Below are 20,277 nucleotides of genomic sequence, written 5' to 3'. Positions count from 1 at the left end.
CTTTTAGCCAAGTCATTGTTGAGTCAGTGCTTGCTTTTTTAAGATGACAGAACAAACAGGCAAAACCAGTCTATGTCTGCTGCAGCTCTGTCTTGTGTAACAAATAGCAAATGTTCAAAGCTAGGTCAGAAATAGAAGTGGGTGGGTGGGGTGTGGGGGGTGTGGGGGAATGGAATTCACCTATATCAGCTGGGCTATTGCATTCAGATGGATGTTGATTTGTCAATCACAAAGCCCCAGCTATTTGCTTTGGTTCACTCCTTGGCTTTCACAATGTGGTAGGAGGAGGGAATTATTATTTTTTGAGCCTCCTACTCTCTAAATGTCCCCTTGCTTAAAATGACATGGGGTAAGAGGCATGGATGAAGAAAGCTATTATCTGCCCTACATCTGCTGCCTAGTTCTCACCATTGACTTTTTTGTGGCACTGCTTCTGCTGCCCCTCCGCTTTGGGGCTATGTTGATGTCGATGATGGCTCAGATTAGGCGGTGGTCCATCCTGCAGTCGTCGGCTCCTGTCATGGCGCAGGTGATGCGCACATCCTTGCGATCCGTGGCTCAGATGATGACATAGTTGAGCAGGTGCCAGTGCTTGGAGCGAGTTGCCTTGTATTTGTCCCTCTGGCAGAACAAGGTGTTGGTGATGATGTTCGTGCTCAAGACTTTTTGTCAGGAGTAGGGTACCGCTGGAGTTGGCTCTCCCCACCCCCTCTCTGCCAATCACACCTCCCCAGAGATCTGTGTCCTTGCCAACCCTGGCGTTGAAATCACTGAGGAGGATCAATTTGTCGCCCGTGGGAACGCAGGACAGGGATTTTTCGAGGTTGGAGTAAAAACCCTTTTTGGCCTCATCAGTTGCATTGAGTGTTGGGGTGTACGCACTGATGACTGTGGTGCACTGGTTCTGGATAGGGTGAGGTGTTCGTTAACCCTGCAGGGGGGGGGTCTTTGAGGCCGTCAACCAGCTCGTTTTTGATGGTGAAGCTGACTCCGTGGAGGCGGTGTTCTTCCTCTGGTTTCCCTTTCCAGAAGAAGGTATAACCTCCACCTTGTTCCTTGAGCTGGCCTTCCCCTGCCCGCCGGGTCTCGCTTAGGGCGACAATGTCGATATCAAAGTGTCTGAGTTCCCGGGCAACTATGGCAGTGCGGTGTTCCGGCCTGTCACTGTTGGGGTGGTCCATGAAGGTCCTGACATTCCAGGTTCCAAACTTCATGTTAATGGAGTGGAAGATGCCTGTGCGTGAGTTCTTTTAACATGGACAGCACAGCACTGCGCCCCAGTCATCAAGATCTACGGCACAGCCCTGGACACCGTGGACCACTTCCCCTATCTCGGGAGCCTCCTATCAACAAGAGCAGACATCGATGAAGAGATCCAACACCGCCTCCGGTGCGCCATTGCAGCCTTCGGCCGCCTGAGGAAAAGAGTGTTTGAAGACCAGGCCCTCAAAACTGCCACCCAGCTCATGGTCTACAGGGCTGTAGTAATACCCGCCCTCCTGTATGGCTTAGAGACATGGACCATGTACAGTAGACATCTCAAGTTGCTGGAGAAATATCACCAACGATGTCTCCGCAAGATCCTACAAATCCCCTGGGAGGACAGGCGCACCAACATCAGTGTCGTCATCCAGGCCAACATCCACTGCATTGAAGCGCTGACCACACTCGATCAGCTCCGCTGGGCAGGCCACATAGTTCGCATGCCAGACAGGAGACTCCCAAAGCAAGTGCTCTACTCGGAACTCCTTCACGGCAAACGAGCCAAAGGTGGGCAGCGGAAACGTTACAAGGACACCCTCAAAGCCTCCCTGATAAAAGTGCGGCATTCCCACTGACACCTGGGAGTCCCTGGCCCAAGACCATCATAAGTGGAGGAAGTGCAATCACGAGGGCGCTGAGCACCTCGAGTCTGAACGCCGAGAGCATGCAGAAATCAAGCGCAGGCAGCGGAAAGAGCGTGCGGCAAACCAGTCCCACCCACCCCTTCCCTCAACGACTATCTGTCCCACCTGTGAGAGTCTGTGGCTCTCGTGTTGAACTGTTCAGCCACCAAAGAACTCACTTCAGGAGTGGAAGCAAGTCTTCCTCTATTTTGAGGGACTGCCTATGATGATGATGAGTTCTCACCAAAAATCACCTGATGGATTTTTTTGCGCTGCACCTGATTGAGCACTGACATTTATGGGCGATTCCAGCAAAAGAGCGAAGGACAAACTATCTTCTGCAAATCTGAATAAAGGTTCTACACTATCCTGAGGTTCCATCCTTAATACTATGCTGCCTCATGACAGCATGATTTATGCAACACTAACCTTTTTATCTCTTCGACTCTGTTTTTGGTACTGTGCTGCCCATTTGGCTGTCTGACATCAAGTTGGGAATAAGCTACAACTGCCTCCAGTTGAACTTTAGCAAAACTGAAATCATCCTTTCTAGCTTATGCTAGAAACTTTGTACCTGATCACCACATTGATATAGCTTCTGCTCCTAACCTGCTTCCCGTTTACTCACTCCAATTGAATCAAACAATGCGCTACCTTTGATTCCCTTCTTTTCAAACCCCACTGTTACATAAGAATTAGGAACAGGAGTAGGCCATATGACCCCTCGAGCCTGCTCCTCCATTCAATAAGATCATGGTTGATCTTTGACCTCAACTCCACTTTCTGCCCGATCCCCATATGCTGTGGTACCCCTAGAGTCCAAAAATCTATCTCAGCCTTGAATATACACAACGATTCAGCATCCCCAGCCCTTTGGAGTGGAGAATTCCAAAGATTCATAACCGGGACCAGCTTTTCAACTGTGAAATTTTTTGCATGCGCGGAACTTTAAATGGACCGTGTACCCAAAAATAAATTAGGGGGAAACATTGTTCACAACCTTCTAAGTGAAGAAATTCCTAATTTCAGTCTTAAATGGCCGACACCTTATCTTCCCCTACCACTCTTGGCTTCTGTTCACCACACAAAGGCATTTCCAGGAGCAGACAGAGTGTCGCAAGAACTGAAAGCTGCACTTTGTGTGTGGCATAAATAGGCTGGAGTGTCACAGGCTTAACAATTACACTTTTACCATCACATTCTGCATCGGACACCACCCGGGTGTTAAATATCAGTGTCATACTAAAATGAATAGTCCAGTTTATTTATGATAATTATACACAGAAAATTACAACAAACGCTGATGGTACAAATTCTTCTAAAACAGATTGTATCATTGCATTATAGTATCGGTTAACATTCATTGCACTGTGGAACTGTTATTGTATATATCCACTGATGTCTGTATACTTAGCTACTTGTGGGTGCTGCCAAGGGGAGTAGAACTCTTATCAGTTATCTTTAGTGTCAACTTAAAATGAAAAATACACTAGACATGCAGAAAAAAACATTGAATCCATCACACTTTCAACACAGTTAAAAAATACTGCCGCTCTATATCTCTCTTTATCCCTAAAACCCTTTCTTTGCTAAATATTTACCCAATTCCCCCTTTCACTTTGATGACACCATCTCGATCTCCCGGTTTGTTCCATAATGTTGAGAAATATAAATTGTCTATTCACCTTCATACTTCGGAGTTGGAGTCAGTTTTTTGTTGTAAATACCACATTTTGATTTACTGGGAGGCTATTTGATGGCACTACCTGAATCCTGTAAAGTTACTGGTGTAAGAAGTGTATTAAAGGGATGATCCAGCTAGGGCGCTGTGATCGTCAGGTGTGTGGTTCGAAAGTCCATCTACAACATTGTAGCCCCGATTCTGTGACCTACAATCCCTGCAGGGAGCATAGGTCATGGGATGACCCTATACATGCACATATTTCATCCGCGAGCAGTGGGCACTGCAGAGACTGCAGTGTATAATGGACATCGGAAATATTTAACTTTATAAGATTTCTTTGTCATTTTATGGTTTATTCTTAATTAATTGTGCCCCTTTACAAGGGGACACTTTTGTTTGATGAAAGTGGAATAGCCCAGAGTCTCGGTACTGCTTTATTTAGGAAAGGAATATGCACATATTGAATCTTGCTTGCCTTAACAACCCAAATTCCTATTGGTAATAGTAACACCACCATTTCAATATAGCTTCACTAATCCAAACATATCTCAAATTCCACCACTTCGAGCTTGCACAATAGGTTGAACTATTACCAGCCAGAGAACAATTTCGCAATGACACGGGGTAACTTTTTAATTTGAATCCTGTCAGCTTCAGATTTCAGCAAATCTTTTTAATAATTCCCATTAGTTTCTCATGGAAATGTCTCACTTGTGTCCATAAAAGATGATTTTGCTGTGCATTGTCATCCTCCACTTGTTAGTACTTGTCCATTGTCAAACACTTGCCGGTTTCCTAAAGTTCATTGTTTATTAACTTGTGAAAACGACAACATTTTAAAAAAATGTTGTGATTGCTTCCTCCCCGCATTTGTTGAAGAAATATATACAATTGCTGTTTCCATTGAGTTCTTCGGCAATGTCCATCCCTAGTAGCCCTTGAGAAGCCCTTCTTTTTGAACTGCTGCAGTCCATGTGCAGTCCTGTTAGTTAGGGAGTTCCAGGATTTTGACTCAGCGACGATGAAGAACCAGTGATATATGTCCAAGTCAGAATGGTGTGCAACTTGGAGGGGCACTTGGGTGATGGTGTTCCCATGCAACTGCTGCCCTTGTCCTTCTTGGTGGTGGAAGCGGCAGGTTTGGGAAGTGGTGCTGAAGAAGCCTTGGCGTGAAAAAACACATACAATTAATTTTTAGGTACTGAGGCACAGAAACAAATGCTAATGATAATCAATGCATTAGTGGATAATCAGAACTGAATCACTTCTATTTATGTTAAGTTAGAAAAACATTCAAATTATGAAAAAAAACAATGAATAGTCAGCATAGATTTCATACCTGACCAATCTTATTGAATTCTTTGAAGAAGTAACAGTAAGAGTAGACAAGGGAATGCAGTAGATGTAATATATTTAGAATTTCAAGGAGACTTTGATAAGGTAACACATTGATAAGGGTACAAGTAGCAGAATGGATAGCATGCTGGCTACAAAACAGAAAACACAGAGTAGGGGTTAAGGACAGCTACTCAGAATGGCAAAAGGTGTGTAGTAGTATTCCACAGGGATCGTTGCCGGATTTACACAAACAATTTGGACTCAGGAATCAGAAGTACAATTTCAAAATTTGTGGACGACATGCAATTGGGAGATAGTCAATACTGAAGGGGTCTGCAACAAATTAAAGGATGACAATAATCAACCTGCAGAATGGGTATGTTATTGGCAAATTAATTTCAATATAGATAAGTGTGAGGTGGTGCATTTTGGTAGGAAGAATAAGGAGGCCACTTATTCCTTGGAGTCTAAATGGGTTAGAGGTGCATAAGGATCTAGGGGTACAGATATAAAAATCACTAAACATTGTGACACAGGTTAATAAGGCCATAAAAAAAGCAAACAAAGCACCGTGGTTCATTTCTAGAGGGATAGAATTGAAAAGCAGAGAAGTTATAGTAAACATCTAGAACCTTGGTTAGATACACTTTTTCGGGCTGAAATTTACCCTTTTTATAAGGCCTCTGGCCGCCTGAAAGCAGCAGCCATGGGTCAGTGCAGACTGGCCGCCGAGACTCCGCCGGGGGGGGGGGGGGCACCATTTTGAAAATTGCCCTTCCTCAGGTTTGGAGTGGTGTAGGGGACCGCTCCGCCCATTTTCACGCCGTAGTGTGCACGGCCAACCCCTTACTGACTGGCGGGGACCCTTCCCAAAATTTCCCTTTGGGAAATTGCCCCTTTCCCAGAATTGCCCCACGGGAGTGGCCCCGCCGCTGGTCGGTACCCCCGACAGCTTTTGCTGTCGGTACACTGTCTGTGGCTTGGCGGCATGGCCGCCCTTAAAGGGGAGGTGGTGCTGCCGGCGACACCATGATATTTTTCTTGTCGACCGACTGTCAGGTCGGGCCGACAGTTATAGCCGCAAGTTCAGCCAGGCCGCCAATAGGCAGCCTAGCACCCCCTCTGGCCCAGCCCGGCCGAAACCCTCCCTGGTGGCCCAGTGTTTGCCACTAAAGAGGCTGCCGAGTTTGCAGCGGTCCTCCCCTTTAACTGGAGGGATGTTGTGACACGCCAGCACGATGATGTCATCAGCACGCCACGGACTCCGTTCCAACCCCACTTCCGCTCCGCACCAAACAAATAGCACGAATTGCTGAATTTCTCCGGTTTGGCCGCCCCCGGAACACTTCAAACACAGCAAATGCACCTCGTTTCGGGCGGTGGGCAATTTCGGCCTCATAGAGCAGTGTGCACAGTTCTGGTTGCCATATTATAAAAAAGAATACAGAGGCACTGGTGAAGTTGCAAAAAAAAGATTTATAAGATGATAGCAGAATTAAGTGGTTATACTTGTCAGAAAAGACTGAACAGGCTAGGACTCTTTAGAAATGAGAAGACTGAGAGGTGACCTGGGAGAAGTCTTTAAGATTATGAAAGTGTTGGTTGGAAGTAGAGAACATGTTTTCACTTGTGGAAGAATCCAAAATTAAAACTAGGGCCCATAAGTATCAGAGAGACACTAATAATTCCGATAGGGAATTCAGGAGGAACTTCTTTATCAAGGCAGGGGCTAGTGTGAAACTTGCTACCACAAGGAGTAGGGAAAGCTAGATAAAGACATGAGGGAGAAAGGCATAGAAGGATATGCTGATAGGGATAGATGAAGAGGGGTGGGAGCATGGACCAGTTGGTCCGAATGGCCTGTTTCTGTGCAGTACATTCTATCTAGTTGCCAAGTTGTTAAAATCCATACCGATAGCCACCGAATTGCATGCGGTCTGTTTACAAATCGTCATCCCAGGGAGCTGGCGTGGAGCGGCTGTGCTGCGGCAAGTCGATCACAGTGACTGGGTTGGAAATGCCAGCGGGATACCTGCTGCCAGGCTGGGCTGAGCTCTTCGGGTAATACTTCTTGCCGGCCGGACTCTTGCTTTTGTTCAACTTGCCGAAGCTGAACGTCAAGTGGATGCCGCCGATGATTATCAGGCTGCCGCCGATGAAGCCCAGGACCACGGCGTAGCCGACCGAGAGCTGGGTGCCGGCCACCGTGTTGGGGATCTGCTGGAGTTGGTGGGTGTACCAGGAGACGGGGATCAGGGTCAGGACCCCGCCGGCCAGCAGGACCAGCCCCCCGGCCCCGGCGCCCGCGTGGTTGGGCGTGTCTGTCCAGCAGCGGACTCCCCAGGAGGCCAGCAGGAGGCCGGCGGCGGACACCACCAAGGAGGCGATCATCAGCCCCCGTGCCACGCTGATGGCCCGGTGCTGGAAGTAGGCGTCGTCGCTCTGGCCGCAGGTCAGCTCCCGCACCGACTGCAGGTCCCGGCAGATCTCCCACAGCCCCTGGTGGTGGATCTCGTCCCGGGCCCCGTTGCGGATGTCGGCCACGTCCCGCCAGGCGGGGGCCACGGTCGAGGTGAGGATCAGCACATAGCCGACAGGGGAGAGGACCAGCCCCAGGATCATCACCGCCGGGGTCCGCATGCTGACAAGCTGAGCCCCGCCCTCACACACTCACAGCTCCTGTAAAACTTTACCCCCCAACTTACTGTACTGTGGCGGCAGGGGCTGAGACCCGCCCTCCTGCTCACACAAACAGCTCCTGTAAAACTTTACCCCCCAACTTACTGTACTGTGGCGGCAGGGGCTGAGACCCGCCCTCCTGCTCACACACAAACAGCTCCTGTAAGACTTTACCCCTCAACTTACTGTACTGTGGCGGCAGGGGCTGAGACCCGCCCTCCTGCTCACACACTCACAGCTCCTGTAAAACTTTACCCCCCAACTTACTGTACTGTGGCGGCAGGGGCTGAGACCCGCCCTCCTGCTCACACAAACAGCTCCTGTAAAACTTTACCCCCCAACTTACTGTACTGTGGCGGCAGGGGCTGAGACCCGCCCTCCTGCTCACACACTCACAGCTCCTGTAAAACTTTACCCCCCTCAACTACTGCAGTGTAACTGGCGGCAGGGGCTGAGCCCAGCTCTGCTGCTCACACACTCACAGCTCCCTGCAGCCAGCAGGTATAACCTGTAAAACTTTCCCCCAACTACTCACTGTGGCGGCAGGGGCTGAGCCCAGCTCTCGGGTTACACGGAAACCAGAAAGTCAGGTTTTGCTCAGTGAGCACACACACACACAACCGTGACCTGCTTCTGCCCCGCCCCACAAATCAGCTGGATTGCAAGCCCCATTTGAAGCCCCGTTCCCCATCACAGCAAGAAAACGGGGTTTCTTCAATCTTAAAAAAAAGTTGAAAGTAGGTGAAGGCAAACTTATTCGGTGCCAAAAGTTGAATGTTTATTGGGGGAGGGGGGAGAGATCTACTCCAAGTGTGCTGCAATTATCAAGGGAGGTATTTATTTGCACCTCAGCGTGTCCGCAACACGAGTTTCTGTCTGGGTTTCGGTGGATGCTGACACGCATACCACACACAACGTTTGGTGTTCTGTTGGTATGCAGAGCAGAACGAGAAAGGCGCCAACCGGTTTAGCTCAGGTGCACATTTCAGACCGCACACGCACCTTGCTTCTGTCAAAACAGCAGTCATTTAGGAATGGAAACAAAAAATGCTGGAAATGCTCAGGCAGCACCTGTGCAGAGAGAAACAGAGATAACGTTTCAGGGCGATGGCCCTTCCTCAGTACTGGAAGCAGTTTTAGGGATGTAACAGGTCTTTAAGCAAGTGCAGAGGCAGGGAAAAGGGAGGGGGAGAAATGAGCAAAAGGGAAAGTCTGTAATCGGTTGGAAGGCACGAGAGATTAAATGACAAAAGAGATGGTAATGGGACAAGTAAAGAATCAAAAAGAGGTGTAAGTGGGAATATTGGGATCATAAGCCGTCCCAAAAAAATGGAAGCAGAAGTTATGACCTGAAATTGTTGAACTCCATGTTGAGTCCAGAGGCTGTAAAGCGCCTAAATTCCAGTTCCTCGAGCTTAAGTTGAGCTTTAATGAAACAATGTAGGAGGCCATGGTCAGCGTGGGAGTGGTCGAGAGAATTAAAAAGACTGATGAACAGTTTTGACATTTTCAATTGAACTCTAGCCTCAAAGCTTTGTGGGGGAGAAAGTTCCAGATTTCCAGATGCCTTTTTATGAACACGAGCTTCCTGACTTCACCCCTGAAGGGCCGAGCTCTAATTTTAAAGTTATACCCCTTTGTTCTGGACACCCCACCAGAGGAAATAGTTTCTCTCCATCTACTCTATCAACAATAAGTTGCACATAATAACTGGCATTTATGTTCAAATCCTTTAATCATCTTAACACCTCAATTAGCTCACCGCTTAATCTATATTCAGGAAATTTAAGTCTAGTTCATGCAACCTGTCTTCTTAATTGAAACCATTTAGCCCTGGTATAATTCTGGTAAATCTGTGCTGATCCCCTTCCAGAGCCAGTATATCATTCCTGAAGTACGGAGCCCAGTACCCCACATGGAGTCTAACCAGAGCTTTATATAAATGCAGCATAACTTCTATCCCTTTCTATTCCAGCCGCTTTGAGATAAAGACCAACATTCCATGAGTTTTTTAAATGGTTTATTTTGCACCTGCCCACTAGCTTTTAGTGATTTCTGTCCATAGACCCCTAAATCTCTCTATTCCTGCACAGTTCCTAGCTTCTGAACATTTCGAAAATACCCTGATCTATAGATCCAAAGTGGATGACCTCACACTTCTCCACATTGAATGCCATCTGCAAAGGTTTTACCCATTCATTTATAACAACAACTTGCATTTATATAGTGCCTTTAACATGGTAAAACATCCCAAGGCACTTCACAGGAGCCTTCAGCTGCCTCGGACCTGGGCTCTGGAAGTCCTCCCTAAACCTTTCCATTTCTCTACCTCTCTCTCTCCTCCTTTCAGACTTCTTAAAGCCCAATTCAATGGTCAACCTATTTGGTCACCTGTCCTAATATCTCCTTATGTGACTCGGTGTCAAATTCTGTTTGAGAGCGCTCCTGTGAAGTGCCTTGGGACAGTTTACTACATTAAAGGCACTATATAAATGCAATTTATTGTGATTGAGATTAGCGGTAGCTTGCGATGACAGAGGGGTGAAGGGAGAAATGGGGGTGCAGAAGAAAGTGGGATTGGAAGGGAGTAGAGGGATGTTTCAGACCAGTCTGTCCTGGTACAGTAGAATCCCTGCTTGATTGGGTGGTTGAAAAAAATGTGGAACAGTGGGGCAAAAGCTTATACACAAGCAGCCAGTATTCTTAGTTATACTGACGTCAAAGGAAATGACAAACCTACTTCTGTTTGTTTGATAAAGAACATGCATTTATATCACGCCTTTCAGGACCCCAGGATATTCCAAAGTGCTTTACAGCAAATGGAGTACTTTTGTTTTGAAGTGTAGTCAATGTTATAACAGACAATGTACAGTAGACACCTCAAGTCACTGGTGAAATACCACCAATGATGCCTCCGCAAGATCCTACAAATCTCCTGGGAGGACAGACGCACCAACATTAGCGTCCTCTGCCAGGCCAACATCCCCAGCATTGAACCACTGACTACACTTGATCAGCTCCGCTGGGCAGGCCACATCATTCGCATGCCAGACACGAGACTCCCAAAGCAAGCGCTCTACTTGGAACTCCTTCAAGGCAAATGAGCCAAAGGTGGGCAGAGGAAACATTACAGGGACACCCTCAAAGCCTCCCTGAAAAAGTGCAACATCCCCACTGACACCTGGGAGTTCCTAGCCAAAGACCACCCTAAGTGGAGGAAGTGCATCCGGGAGGGCGCTGAGCACCTCGAGTCTCATCACCAAGAGCATGCAGAAATCAAGCGCAGGCAGCGGAAAGAGCATGTGGCAAACCAGTCCCATCCACCCTTTCCCTCAACGACTATTTGCCCCACCTGTGACAGGGTCTGTGGTTCTCGTATTGGACTGTTCAGCCACCTAAGGACCAATTTTAAGAGTGACAGCAAGTCTTCCTCGATTCTGAGGGACTGCCTATGATGACAATGTAGGGAAACACAGCAGCCAAATTGCAAACATCAATGAGATAATGACCATATAATCTGTTTTAATAATGTTGATTGAGGAATAAGTTACTCTGCTCTTCTTCGATTAGTGCCATGGGATCTTTTATGTCCACCTGAGAAGGCAGGCGAGCCTTAATTTATCATCCCATTTGAACTATGGCATCTCTGACAGTGCAGCACTCTTTCAGTATTGCACTGAAGTTTCAGCCTAGATTATGTGCTCAAGTCTCTGGAGTTGGACTTCAACTTGCAACCTTTTGATTCAGAGATGAGGGTGCTACTGCTGAACCAAAGCTGACACATTACAAAACATTGCCAATGCAATGAGATAATTAATATGTGTATAAAAAAAGAACAGGTATTATTCGTTAATGAGTGGCTAATTGTTCAGAAATAAGTGTAAGTTGGATAGCTTGTGTTTGGCCATCATGTAACAGGATCAGTGTCTGACTGTCTCTCTGTGTCTCAGTGTGTATCTCTATCTACTTCTCACCGTCTCTTTGTATCTATCACTGTTTTTCTCCCGCTCTCTCCTGTCTCTGTAATGTGTGTCTATTGCTCTATATCTCTAGCCCAGTCATTGTTTATCTCTCTCTTTTTTTCCTTCTCATGTTTTCCGTCTCTGTTGGTCTTGTTCATTGTCTTTGGCTTTGTCCTTGTCTTTGTGTGTGTCTCAGTCCCCTCCTTATAATGTCCTTCTGAGTGACCAGAACTGTACACAGTATTCAAGGTGCAGTACAACAATACCATCACTGCCACAATCACATCACAAGGTGTTTCAGAGATGCAATAAAAAAAATGGACACTAAGCTAAAGAAGGAGATATTAGGAGGCTTGGTCACCCAAGATATTAGGAGGTGGAGAACTGAAGGAGTTTATGGAGGTAATTCCAGAGCAGGAGCCTTGTGGGGCTGAAGGCATGGCGAACAATGGTGGGGCAAAGGAAGGGGGATGCACAAGAGCCCCCTTATCCCTTTGATAGCACCTTTAGTATCCCTTACTTAATTCTTTTACTTCCAGCTCATTATCCACCCCTTCCATTGCAAAGTGTTCTGAATCCTTCTGCATAAAGCATTACTTCGGTGTAAGTTGCAAGTCAATGTGAGGTAGAGTTTTTAACAATAAGAACAAGCTTATGCAGGCACACAGCAAAAATAAATCCATACCTGCCACATTGTCTCCTTTCCTGAACCAGGGAGATGTAGGTACCAGGGAGGTGTGGGCACTGTTATATATGGAAACCTGTATATACCTTGTGTAGCCACCAGAGGGCTCATCCCCTGGAGTCCCAAGGGATCCCAGAATCCCTTGGGAGCACCTGCACTTGAGGAGGCCTCATAGGCTGGAGAAGCACTCTGGAGACCTGCAATAGAACGCTAAGGTCACACTTTACTTTGAGCTCAAGTATCCAGTCAGACTCTTTATTCATACATAACAACTGGCAACGAGATACAGATGACGAACCCAATGATGCAGAGAACAATGGGCATCCTGGAGAAATTTTCAGAGGGAGATGATTGGGAAACCTTCGTGGAGTGATTCGACCAATACTTCGTGGCCAACGAGCTGGAAGGAGAAGCGAGCGCTGGCAAACGAAGGACGATTCTCCTCACCGTCTGCGGGGCACCAACGTATGGTCTCATGAAAAATCTGCTTGCTCCAGCAAAACCCACAGAGAAATCGTACGATGATTTGTGCACACTGGTCCGGGAGCATCTGAACCCGAAAGAAATCGTTCTGATGGCGAGGTGCCGGTTCTACACCTACAAAAGATCTGAAGGCCAGAAAGTGGCGAGCTATGTCACCGAGCTGAGAAGCCTTGCAGAACATTGCCAATTTGAAGAACATTTGGAGCATATGCTCAGAGACTTCTTCGTACTTGTCATTGGCCATGAAGTGATACTTAGCAAACTTTTGACTGTAGAGACCCCAACCTTGAGTAAAGCCATGGCGATAGCCCAGGCGTTCATTGACAGCAGTGACAATACTAAGCAAATCTCTCAGCACATGAGTGCTGCTACAAGTAATGTGAACAAAGTGATGTCGTTTTCAAATTGCAATGTACAGGGCAGGCCTCACATGCCTGCAGCTACACGTCCACAGATGTCTCAGAATCCACCATCAAGGGTGATGAATGCAAGGCCATTAACACCTTGTTGGCGCTGCGGGGGTGATCATCATTTCCATTCATGCCGTTTCAAAGGGTACGTTTGCAAGGGCTGTGGAACAATGAGACACCTCTAACGTATGTGCAGGCGAGCTGCAAACCCTGCTAATCCTGCAAACCACCATGATGCAGAGGAGGACAGATCCACGGTGGATCACGACGAACCAGAGCCTCAGACCGAAGAGGCAGAGGTATATGGGATGCACACGTTTACCACAAATAATGCTGAAGGTTGAATTAAATGGACTCCCGGTATCAATGGAGCTGGACACGGGTGTGAGCCAGTCCATTATGAGCAAAAAGACTTTCGAAAAATTGTGGTGCAGCAAGGCCTCAAGGCCAGTCCTGACTCCCATTCGCACAAAACTGAGAACTTACACAAAGGGACTGATTCCTGTAATGGGCAGTGCTACTGTAAAGGTCTGCTATGATGGAGTGGTGCACAAACTACCTCTGGGTGGTACCGGGCTATGGTCCCATGCTGCTTGGCAGGAGCTGGCTTTAAAAGATACGCTGGAACTGGGACAACGTCCGAGCGCTCTCGTCTGCTGACGACACTTCGTGTGCCCAGGTCTTAAACAAGTCACCCTCGCTGTTCGAATTAGGCATCGGGAAGTTCCAAGGAGCGAAAGTGCAGATCCATTTGATTCCGGGGGCGTGACCCATCCATCACAAGGCGAGAGCAGTACCGTACATGATGAGAGAGAGAGTGGAGATCGAGCTAGACCGGCTGCAATGAGAGGGCATCATTTCACCGATCGAATTCAACGAGTGGGCCAGTCCGATTGTTCCAGTCCTCAAGGGAGATGAAACCGTCAGAATCTGTGGTGATTATAAAGTAACTAGCAATCGTTTCTCCCTGCAGGATCAATACCCACTACCAAAGACTGACGGGAGGAAAGACGTTCACGAAGCTGGACTTGACTTCGGCCTACATGATGCAGGAGATGGAAGAATCATCGAAGGGCCTCACCTGCATCAACACGCACAAAGGTCTCTTCATTTACAACAGATGCCCATTTGGGATTTGATCAGCCGCGGCGATATTCTAGAGAAACGTGGAAAGCTTACTGAAGTCGGTCCCAGGCACCGTGGTCTTCCAGGACGACATCTTGGTTACAGGTCGGGACACAGTCGAGCATCTGCAGAACCTGGAGGAGGTTCTTAGTCAACTCAATCGCGTGGGGCTAAGGTTAAAACACTCGAAGTGCATTTTCCTGGCGCCTGAAGTTGAGATCCTGGGGAGAAGAATCGTGGTGGATGGCATCAGACCCACTGATTCGAAGACAGAGGCAATCGAGAACGCACCGATGTCACAGAACGTGACAAAACTGCGGTCATTTCTAGGACTCCTGAACTACTTTGGTAACTTCTTACCGGGTCTCAGCACACTGTTAGAACCATTGCACGCATTACTGCATAAAGGAGATGAATGGGTATGTGGCAAAAGCCAAGAAAATGCCTTTGTGTAAGCTAGAAAATTGTTATGCTCAAACAAATTGCTTGTGTTGTATGATCCATGTAAGCATTTGGTACAAGCATGTGATGCATCGTCATATGGTGTCGGGTGTGTATTGCAACAAGCTAATGAATCTGGGAAATTGCAACCGGTTGCTTATGCATCCAGAAGTCTGTCTAAGGCTGAGAAAGCCTACAGCGTGATTGAAAATGAAGCGTTAACGTGTGTTTATGGGGTAAAGAAAATGCATCAATATCTGTTTGGCCTCAAATTTGAATTGGAAACTGACCATAAGCCACTGATAGCCCTTTTTTCCGAAAGTAAGGGAATAAATACGAATGCATCGGCCCGCATCCAGAGATGGCCGCTCACGTTGTCCGCATACAACTACGCCATCCGCCACAGGCCAGGCACAGAAAACTGTGCCGATGCTCTCAATAGGCTGCCATTGCCCACCACAGGGGTGGAAATGGCACAGACTGCAGATTGAGTCATGGTAATGGAAGCATTCGAGAGTGAGCAATCACCCGTCACAGCCTGACAGATTAGAACCTGGACGAGCCAGGACCCCTTACTGTCCCGAGTAAAAAATTATGTGCTTCACGGGAGCTGGTCCAGTGTCCCAGTGGAAATGCAGGAAGAGATAAAGCCGTACCAGTGGCGCAAGGATGAAATGTCTATACAGGCAGATTGCCTTCTGTGGGGTAATTGGGTAGTGGTCCCCAAGAAGGGCAGGGACACTTTCATCAGTGATCTCCACAGTACTCACCCAGGCATTGTAATAATGAAATCGATAGCCAGATCCCACATGTGGTGGCCCGGTATCGATGCAGACTTAAGAGACCTGCGTGCACAAATGTAACACATGGTTGCAGTTAAGCAATGCACCCAGCGAGGCGCCACTAAGTTTGTGGTCTTGGCCCTCTAAACCATGGTTCAGGTTCCATGTCGACTATGCAGGCCCGTTTTTGGGTAAAATGTCCCTAGTGGTTGTAGATGCGTACTCCAAATGGATTGAATGTAAGATAATGTCGGCAAGCACGTCCGCTGCCACCACTGAAAGCCTGCGGGCCATGTTTGCCACGCACGGCCTGTCTGATGTCCTTGTGAGCGACAACGAGCTATGTTTCACCAGTACCGAGTTCAAAGAGTTCATGACCCGTAATGGGATCAAACATGTTACATCTTCCCCATTCAAAGCAGCATCCAATGGTCAGGCAGTGAGAACAGTGCAAACAATCAAGCAGAGCTTGAAGAGGGTAACTGAAGACTCACTGCAGACTCAACTTTTCCGAGTCCTGCTTAGTTACTGCACGAGATCGCACCCGCTGAACTGCTCATGAAAGGGCACTTAAGATAAGGCTCTTGTTAGTTCACCCTGATCTACATGAACAGGTAGAGAGCAGGCGGCTTCAACAAACTACATATCATGATAGCGCAAATGTGTCATGCAAAATTCAAATCAATGATCCTGTATTTGTGTTGAACTATGGACAAGGTCCCAAGTGGCTTCCGGCACTATTGTGGCCAAAGAGGGGAGCAGCGTGTATCAGGTCAAACTTTCAAATGGACTCATTCACTGGAAACACTTAGACCAAATCAAGGACTATCCAGAGTGTTGTATATCTGTAAAGCATGCACTCCCATGTTCCGCTACCAGGGAGCGCATCCCCTGAAGTCCCAAGGGATCCCAGCATCTCTTGGGAGCACTGTATATAAGCCGGCCCCTAAGGCCTGTTCATTACTCTTGAGTGTCTTAATAAAGACTGAGGTCACTGTTACTTTAACCTCCCTGTGTGCAGTCTCATCTGTGTTCGGAACACAATAACTGGCGATGAGTATACGAATCCAACGCAAAGATGCAGCAAACTGTGGGCATCCTGGAGAAGTTCTTGGAGGGTGAGGACTGGGAAGCCTATGTCGAATGACTAGACCAGTAGATTGTAGCCAACGAGCTGGACGGGGAAGGAAGTGCTGCAAAAAGAGCGGTCCTCACGGTCTGCGGGGCACCGACTTACAGCCTCATGAAGAATCTTCTGGCTCTGGTGAAACCCACAGATAAGTCATATGAGGAGCTGTGTACACTGGTCCAGGAGCATCTTAACCCAAAGGAGAGCGTGCTGATGGCGAGGTCTCGGTTCTATACGTGCCAGCGATCTGAAGGTCAGGAAGTGGCGAGCTACGTCACCGAGCTAAGGCGACTTGCAGGACAATGTGAGTTTGATGGCTACCTGGAACAAATGCTCAGAGACTTTTTTGTACTGGGCATTGGCCACGAGACCATCTACGAAAACTTTTGACTGTAGAGACACTGACCCCTCAGTAAGGCCATTGCGATAGCACAGGCGTTTATGTCCACCAGTGATAACACCAAACAAATCTCTCAGCACACAAGTGCTAACAATGTTCATAAATTAACTGGAACTGTGTTTGCGAGCAGAAATGTACGGCAGAAACCACAAATCTGCAACTGCCAGCAGGCCTCAGGTGACCCAGATGACTCAGAGTCCGCAACAAAGGATGAATGTAAGGCAATTCACACCTTGTTGGCGTTGTGGATGCTTCCATTCAGCCTATTCATGCCGCTTCAAAGGGTATGTTTGCAAGAGCTGTGGAACAATGGTGCACCTCCAATGAGCTTGCAGTCGAGCTGCAAGCTCTGCAAAACCTGCTAACCACCACGTGACAGAGGAAGATCGGTCCATGGTGGATCAAAGCAATTTTGAGCCTCAGAGAGAGGAGGCAGATGCTGAAGTACACGGGTTGCACACATTTTCGATGAAATGTCCACCTATAATGCTAAACATAAAATTGAATGGCTTACCCGTAGCCATGGAACTGGACACTGGCGCTAGCCAATCCATCATGAGTAAAAAGATGTTTGAGAGACTGTGGTGCAACAAGGTACTCAGACCAGCCCTGAGCCCCATCCACACATAACTGAGAATGTACACCAAAGAGCTTATCACTGTCCTGGGCAGCACCATGGTCAAGGTCACCTACGAGGACACGGTGCATGAACTGCCACTCTGGATTGTCACGGGAGATGTCCCCACACAGCTGGCTGGGCAAATCTGCTGGAACTGGGATGACAGCCGAGCGCTATCACGTGTCGATGAGGCCTCATGTACCCAGGTTCTTAACAAATTTCCTTTCCTTTTTGAGCCAGGCATTGGAAACTTTTCCAGGGCGAAGGTGCGGATCCACTTGGTCCCAGAGGCACGACCCGTTCACCACAAGGCACTAGTGGTACCTCACATGATGAGGGAGAGAGTGGAAATTGAGCTGGACAGGCTGCAACGTGAGGGCATCATCTCCCCAGTGGAATTCAGCAAGTGGGCCAGCCAGATTGTTCCAGTACTCAAAAGTGATGGCACGGTCAGGATTTCCGGTGATTATAAAGTAACTATTAATCGTTTCTCGCTACAGGACCAATACCCGCTTCCTAAGGCAGACGACCTATTTGTGACGCTGGCAGGAGGCAAGACATTCCCCAAGCTTGATGTGACTTCGGCCTACATGACGCAGGAGCTGGAGGAGTCTTCGAAGGACCTCACCTGCATCAACACGCACAAGGGACTGTTCATCTACAAGAGATGCCTGTTTGGAATTCAGTCAGCTGCAGCGATCTTCCAGAGAAACATGGAGAGCCTACTCAAGTCGGTATCACACACGGTGGTTTTTCAGGATGACATGTTGGTCACGGGTCGGGACACCGTCGAGCACCTACAAATCCTGGAGAAGGTCCTCCAGCGACTGGAATGAGTAGGGCTGCGGCTGAAGAGGTCGAAATACATCTTCATGGCAACAGAATTGGAGTTTTTGGGGAGAAAGATCGCGGCGGACGGCATTCGGCCCACAGACGCCAAGACAGAGGCTATCAGGAACGTGCCCAGGCCACAGAACATCACGGAGCTGCAGTCGTTCCTGGGACTCCTCAACTATTTTGGTATTACTTGCTACCGGGGTTAAGTACCCTCTTAGAGCCCCTACATGTGTTATTGCATAAAGGTGAGAACTGGGTATGGGGAAAAAAAACAAGTAATTGCTTTTGAGAAAGCCAGAAACATTTTATGCTCCAACAAGCTGCTTGTATTGTATAACCCGTGTTAAAGACTTGTGCTAGCATGTGACGCATCATCGTACGGAGTCGGGTGTGTATTACAACAAGCTAACATTGCGGGGAAGTTGCAACCTGTCGCCTATGCCTCCAGGAGCTTGTCTAAGGCTGAGAGGACCTACAGCATGATTGAGAAAGAGGCATTAGCGTGTGTGTTCGGGGTAAAGAAAATGCATCAGTACCTTCTTTGGCCTCAAATTTGAGCTGGAAACTGATCACAAGCCCCTCATATCCCTGTTCGCTGAAAACAAGGGGATAAATACTAATGCCTCAGCCTGCATACAAAGGTGGGCACTCGCACTATCAGCATATAACTATACCATCCGCCACAGGCCAGGCACTGAGCTCTCAGTCGGCTACCATTGCCCACCACGGGGGTGGAAATGGCGCAGCCTGCAAACTTGTTGATGGTGGCGCAGCCCGCAGACTTGTTGATGGTCATGGAAACGCTTGAAAATGATAAATCACCTGTTACGGCCCGCCAGATTAGGACTTGGGCCAGCCAAGATCCTCTGCTGTCCCTAGTAAAAAACTGTGTACTGCATGGGAGCTGGGCCAGCATCCCGTTGAAATGCAAGAGCTAATCAAGCCGTTCCAGCGGTGAAAGGACGAGCTGTCCATTCAGGCAGACTGCTTGTTGTGGGGTAACCGCGTAGTGCTACCCAAAAAGGGCAGGGAGACGTTCATCTCGGATCTCCACAGCACACACCCGGGTATAGTAATGATGAAAGCGATAGCCAGATCCCACGTGTGGTGGTCCGGTATCGACTCTGACTTAGAGTCCTGTGTACAGCAATGCAGCGTGTGTGCTCAGTTGAGCAACGTGCCCAGAGAGGCACCACTAAGTTTGTGGTCCTCGCCCTCCAGACCATGGTCAAGGATCCATGTCGACCATGTGGGCCCATTTCTCGGTAAAATGATCCTGGTGGTGGTTGATGCTTTTTCAAAATGGATTGAATGTGAAATAATGTCGGGAAGCACCGCCACCACCACCATTGAAAGCCTGAGGGCCATGTTTGCCACCCACGCCCTGCCTGACATACTGGTCAGTGACAATGGGCCATGTTTCACCAGTGCCGAATTGAAAGAATTCATGATCCACAATGGGATCAAACATGCCACCTCGGCCCCGTTTAAACCAGCCTCCAATGGGCAGGCAGAGCGGGCAGTACAAATAATCAAACAGAGCCTTAAACGAGTCACAGAAGGCTCACTCCAAACCCGCCTGTCCCGAGTACTGCTCCGCTACCGCACGAGACCCCACTCGCTCACAGGGGTGCCCCCGGCTGAGCTACTCATGAAAAGGACACTTAAAACCAGACTCTCGCTGGTTCACCCCAACCTGTATGATCAGGTAGAGAGCAGGCGGCAGCAACAAAATGTAAACAATGGTTGTGCCACTGTGTCACGGAAAATTGATCTGAATGACCCTGTGTATGTGCTAAACTATGGACATGGTCCCA

General features: G+C 48.1%; 1 protein-coding gene across 1 annotated transcript; it reads right to left on the bottom strand.

The window, feature by feature from the left end:
- Positions 1-3,129: 3,129 nt before the first annotated feature.
- LOC139279723 (claudin-23-like) lies at positions 3,130-8,103 on the bottom strand. Its single transcript, XM_070898927.1, has 2 exons — positions 6,821-8,103; positions 3,130-4,733 (listed from the first exon to the last, which is right to left on the bottom strand). The coding sequence occupies exon 1, from the start codon at positions 7,546-7,548 to the stop codon at positions 6,850-6,852; it is 699 nt and encodes a 232-aa protein (XP_070755028.1). The 5' UTR covers positions 7,549-8,103; the 3' UTR covers positions 3,130-4,733; positions 6,821-6,849.
- Positions 8,104-20,277: the final 12,174 nt, after the last annotated feature.

This window comes from Pristiophorus japonicus, chromosome 1 (assembly GCF_044704955.1).
Source record: "Pristiophorus japonicus isolate sPriJap1 chromosome 1, sPriJap1.hap1, whole genome shotgun sequence".
NCBI classification, from domain to species: Eukaryota; Metazoa; Chordata; class Chondrichthyes; family Pristiophoridae; genus Pristiophorus; species Pristiophorus japonicus.
This window is presented reverse-complemented; position numbering and strand designations above follow the sequence as displayed.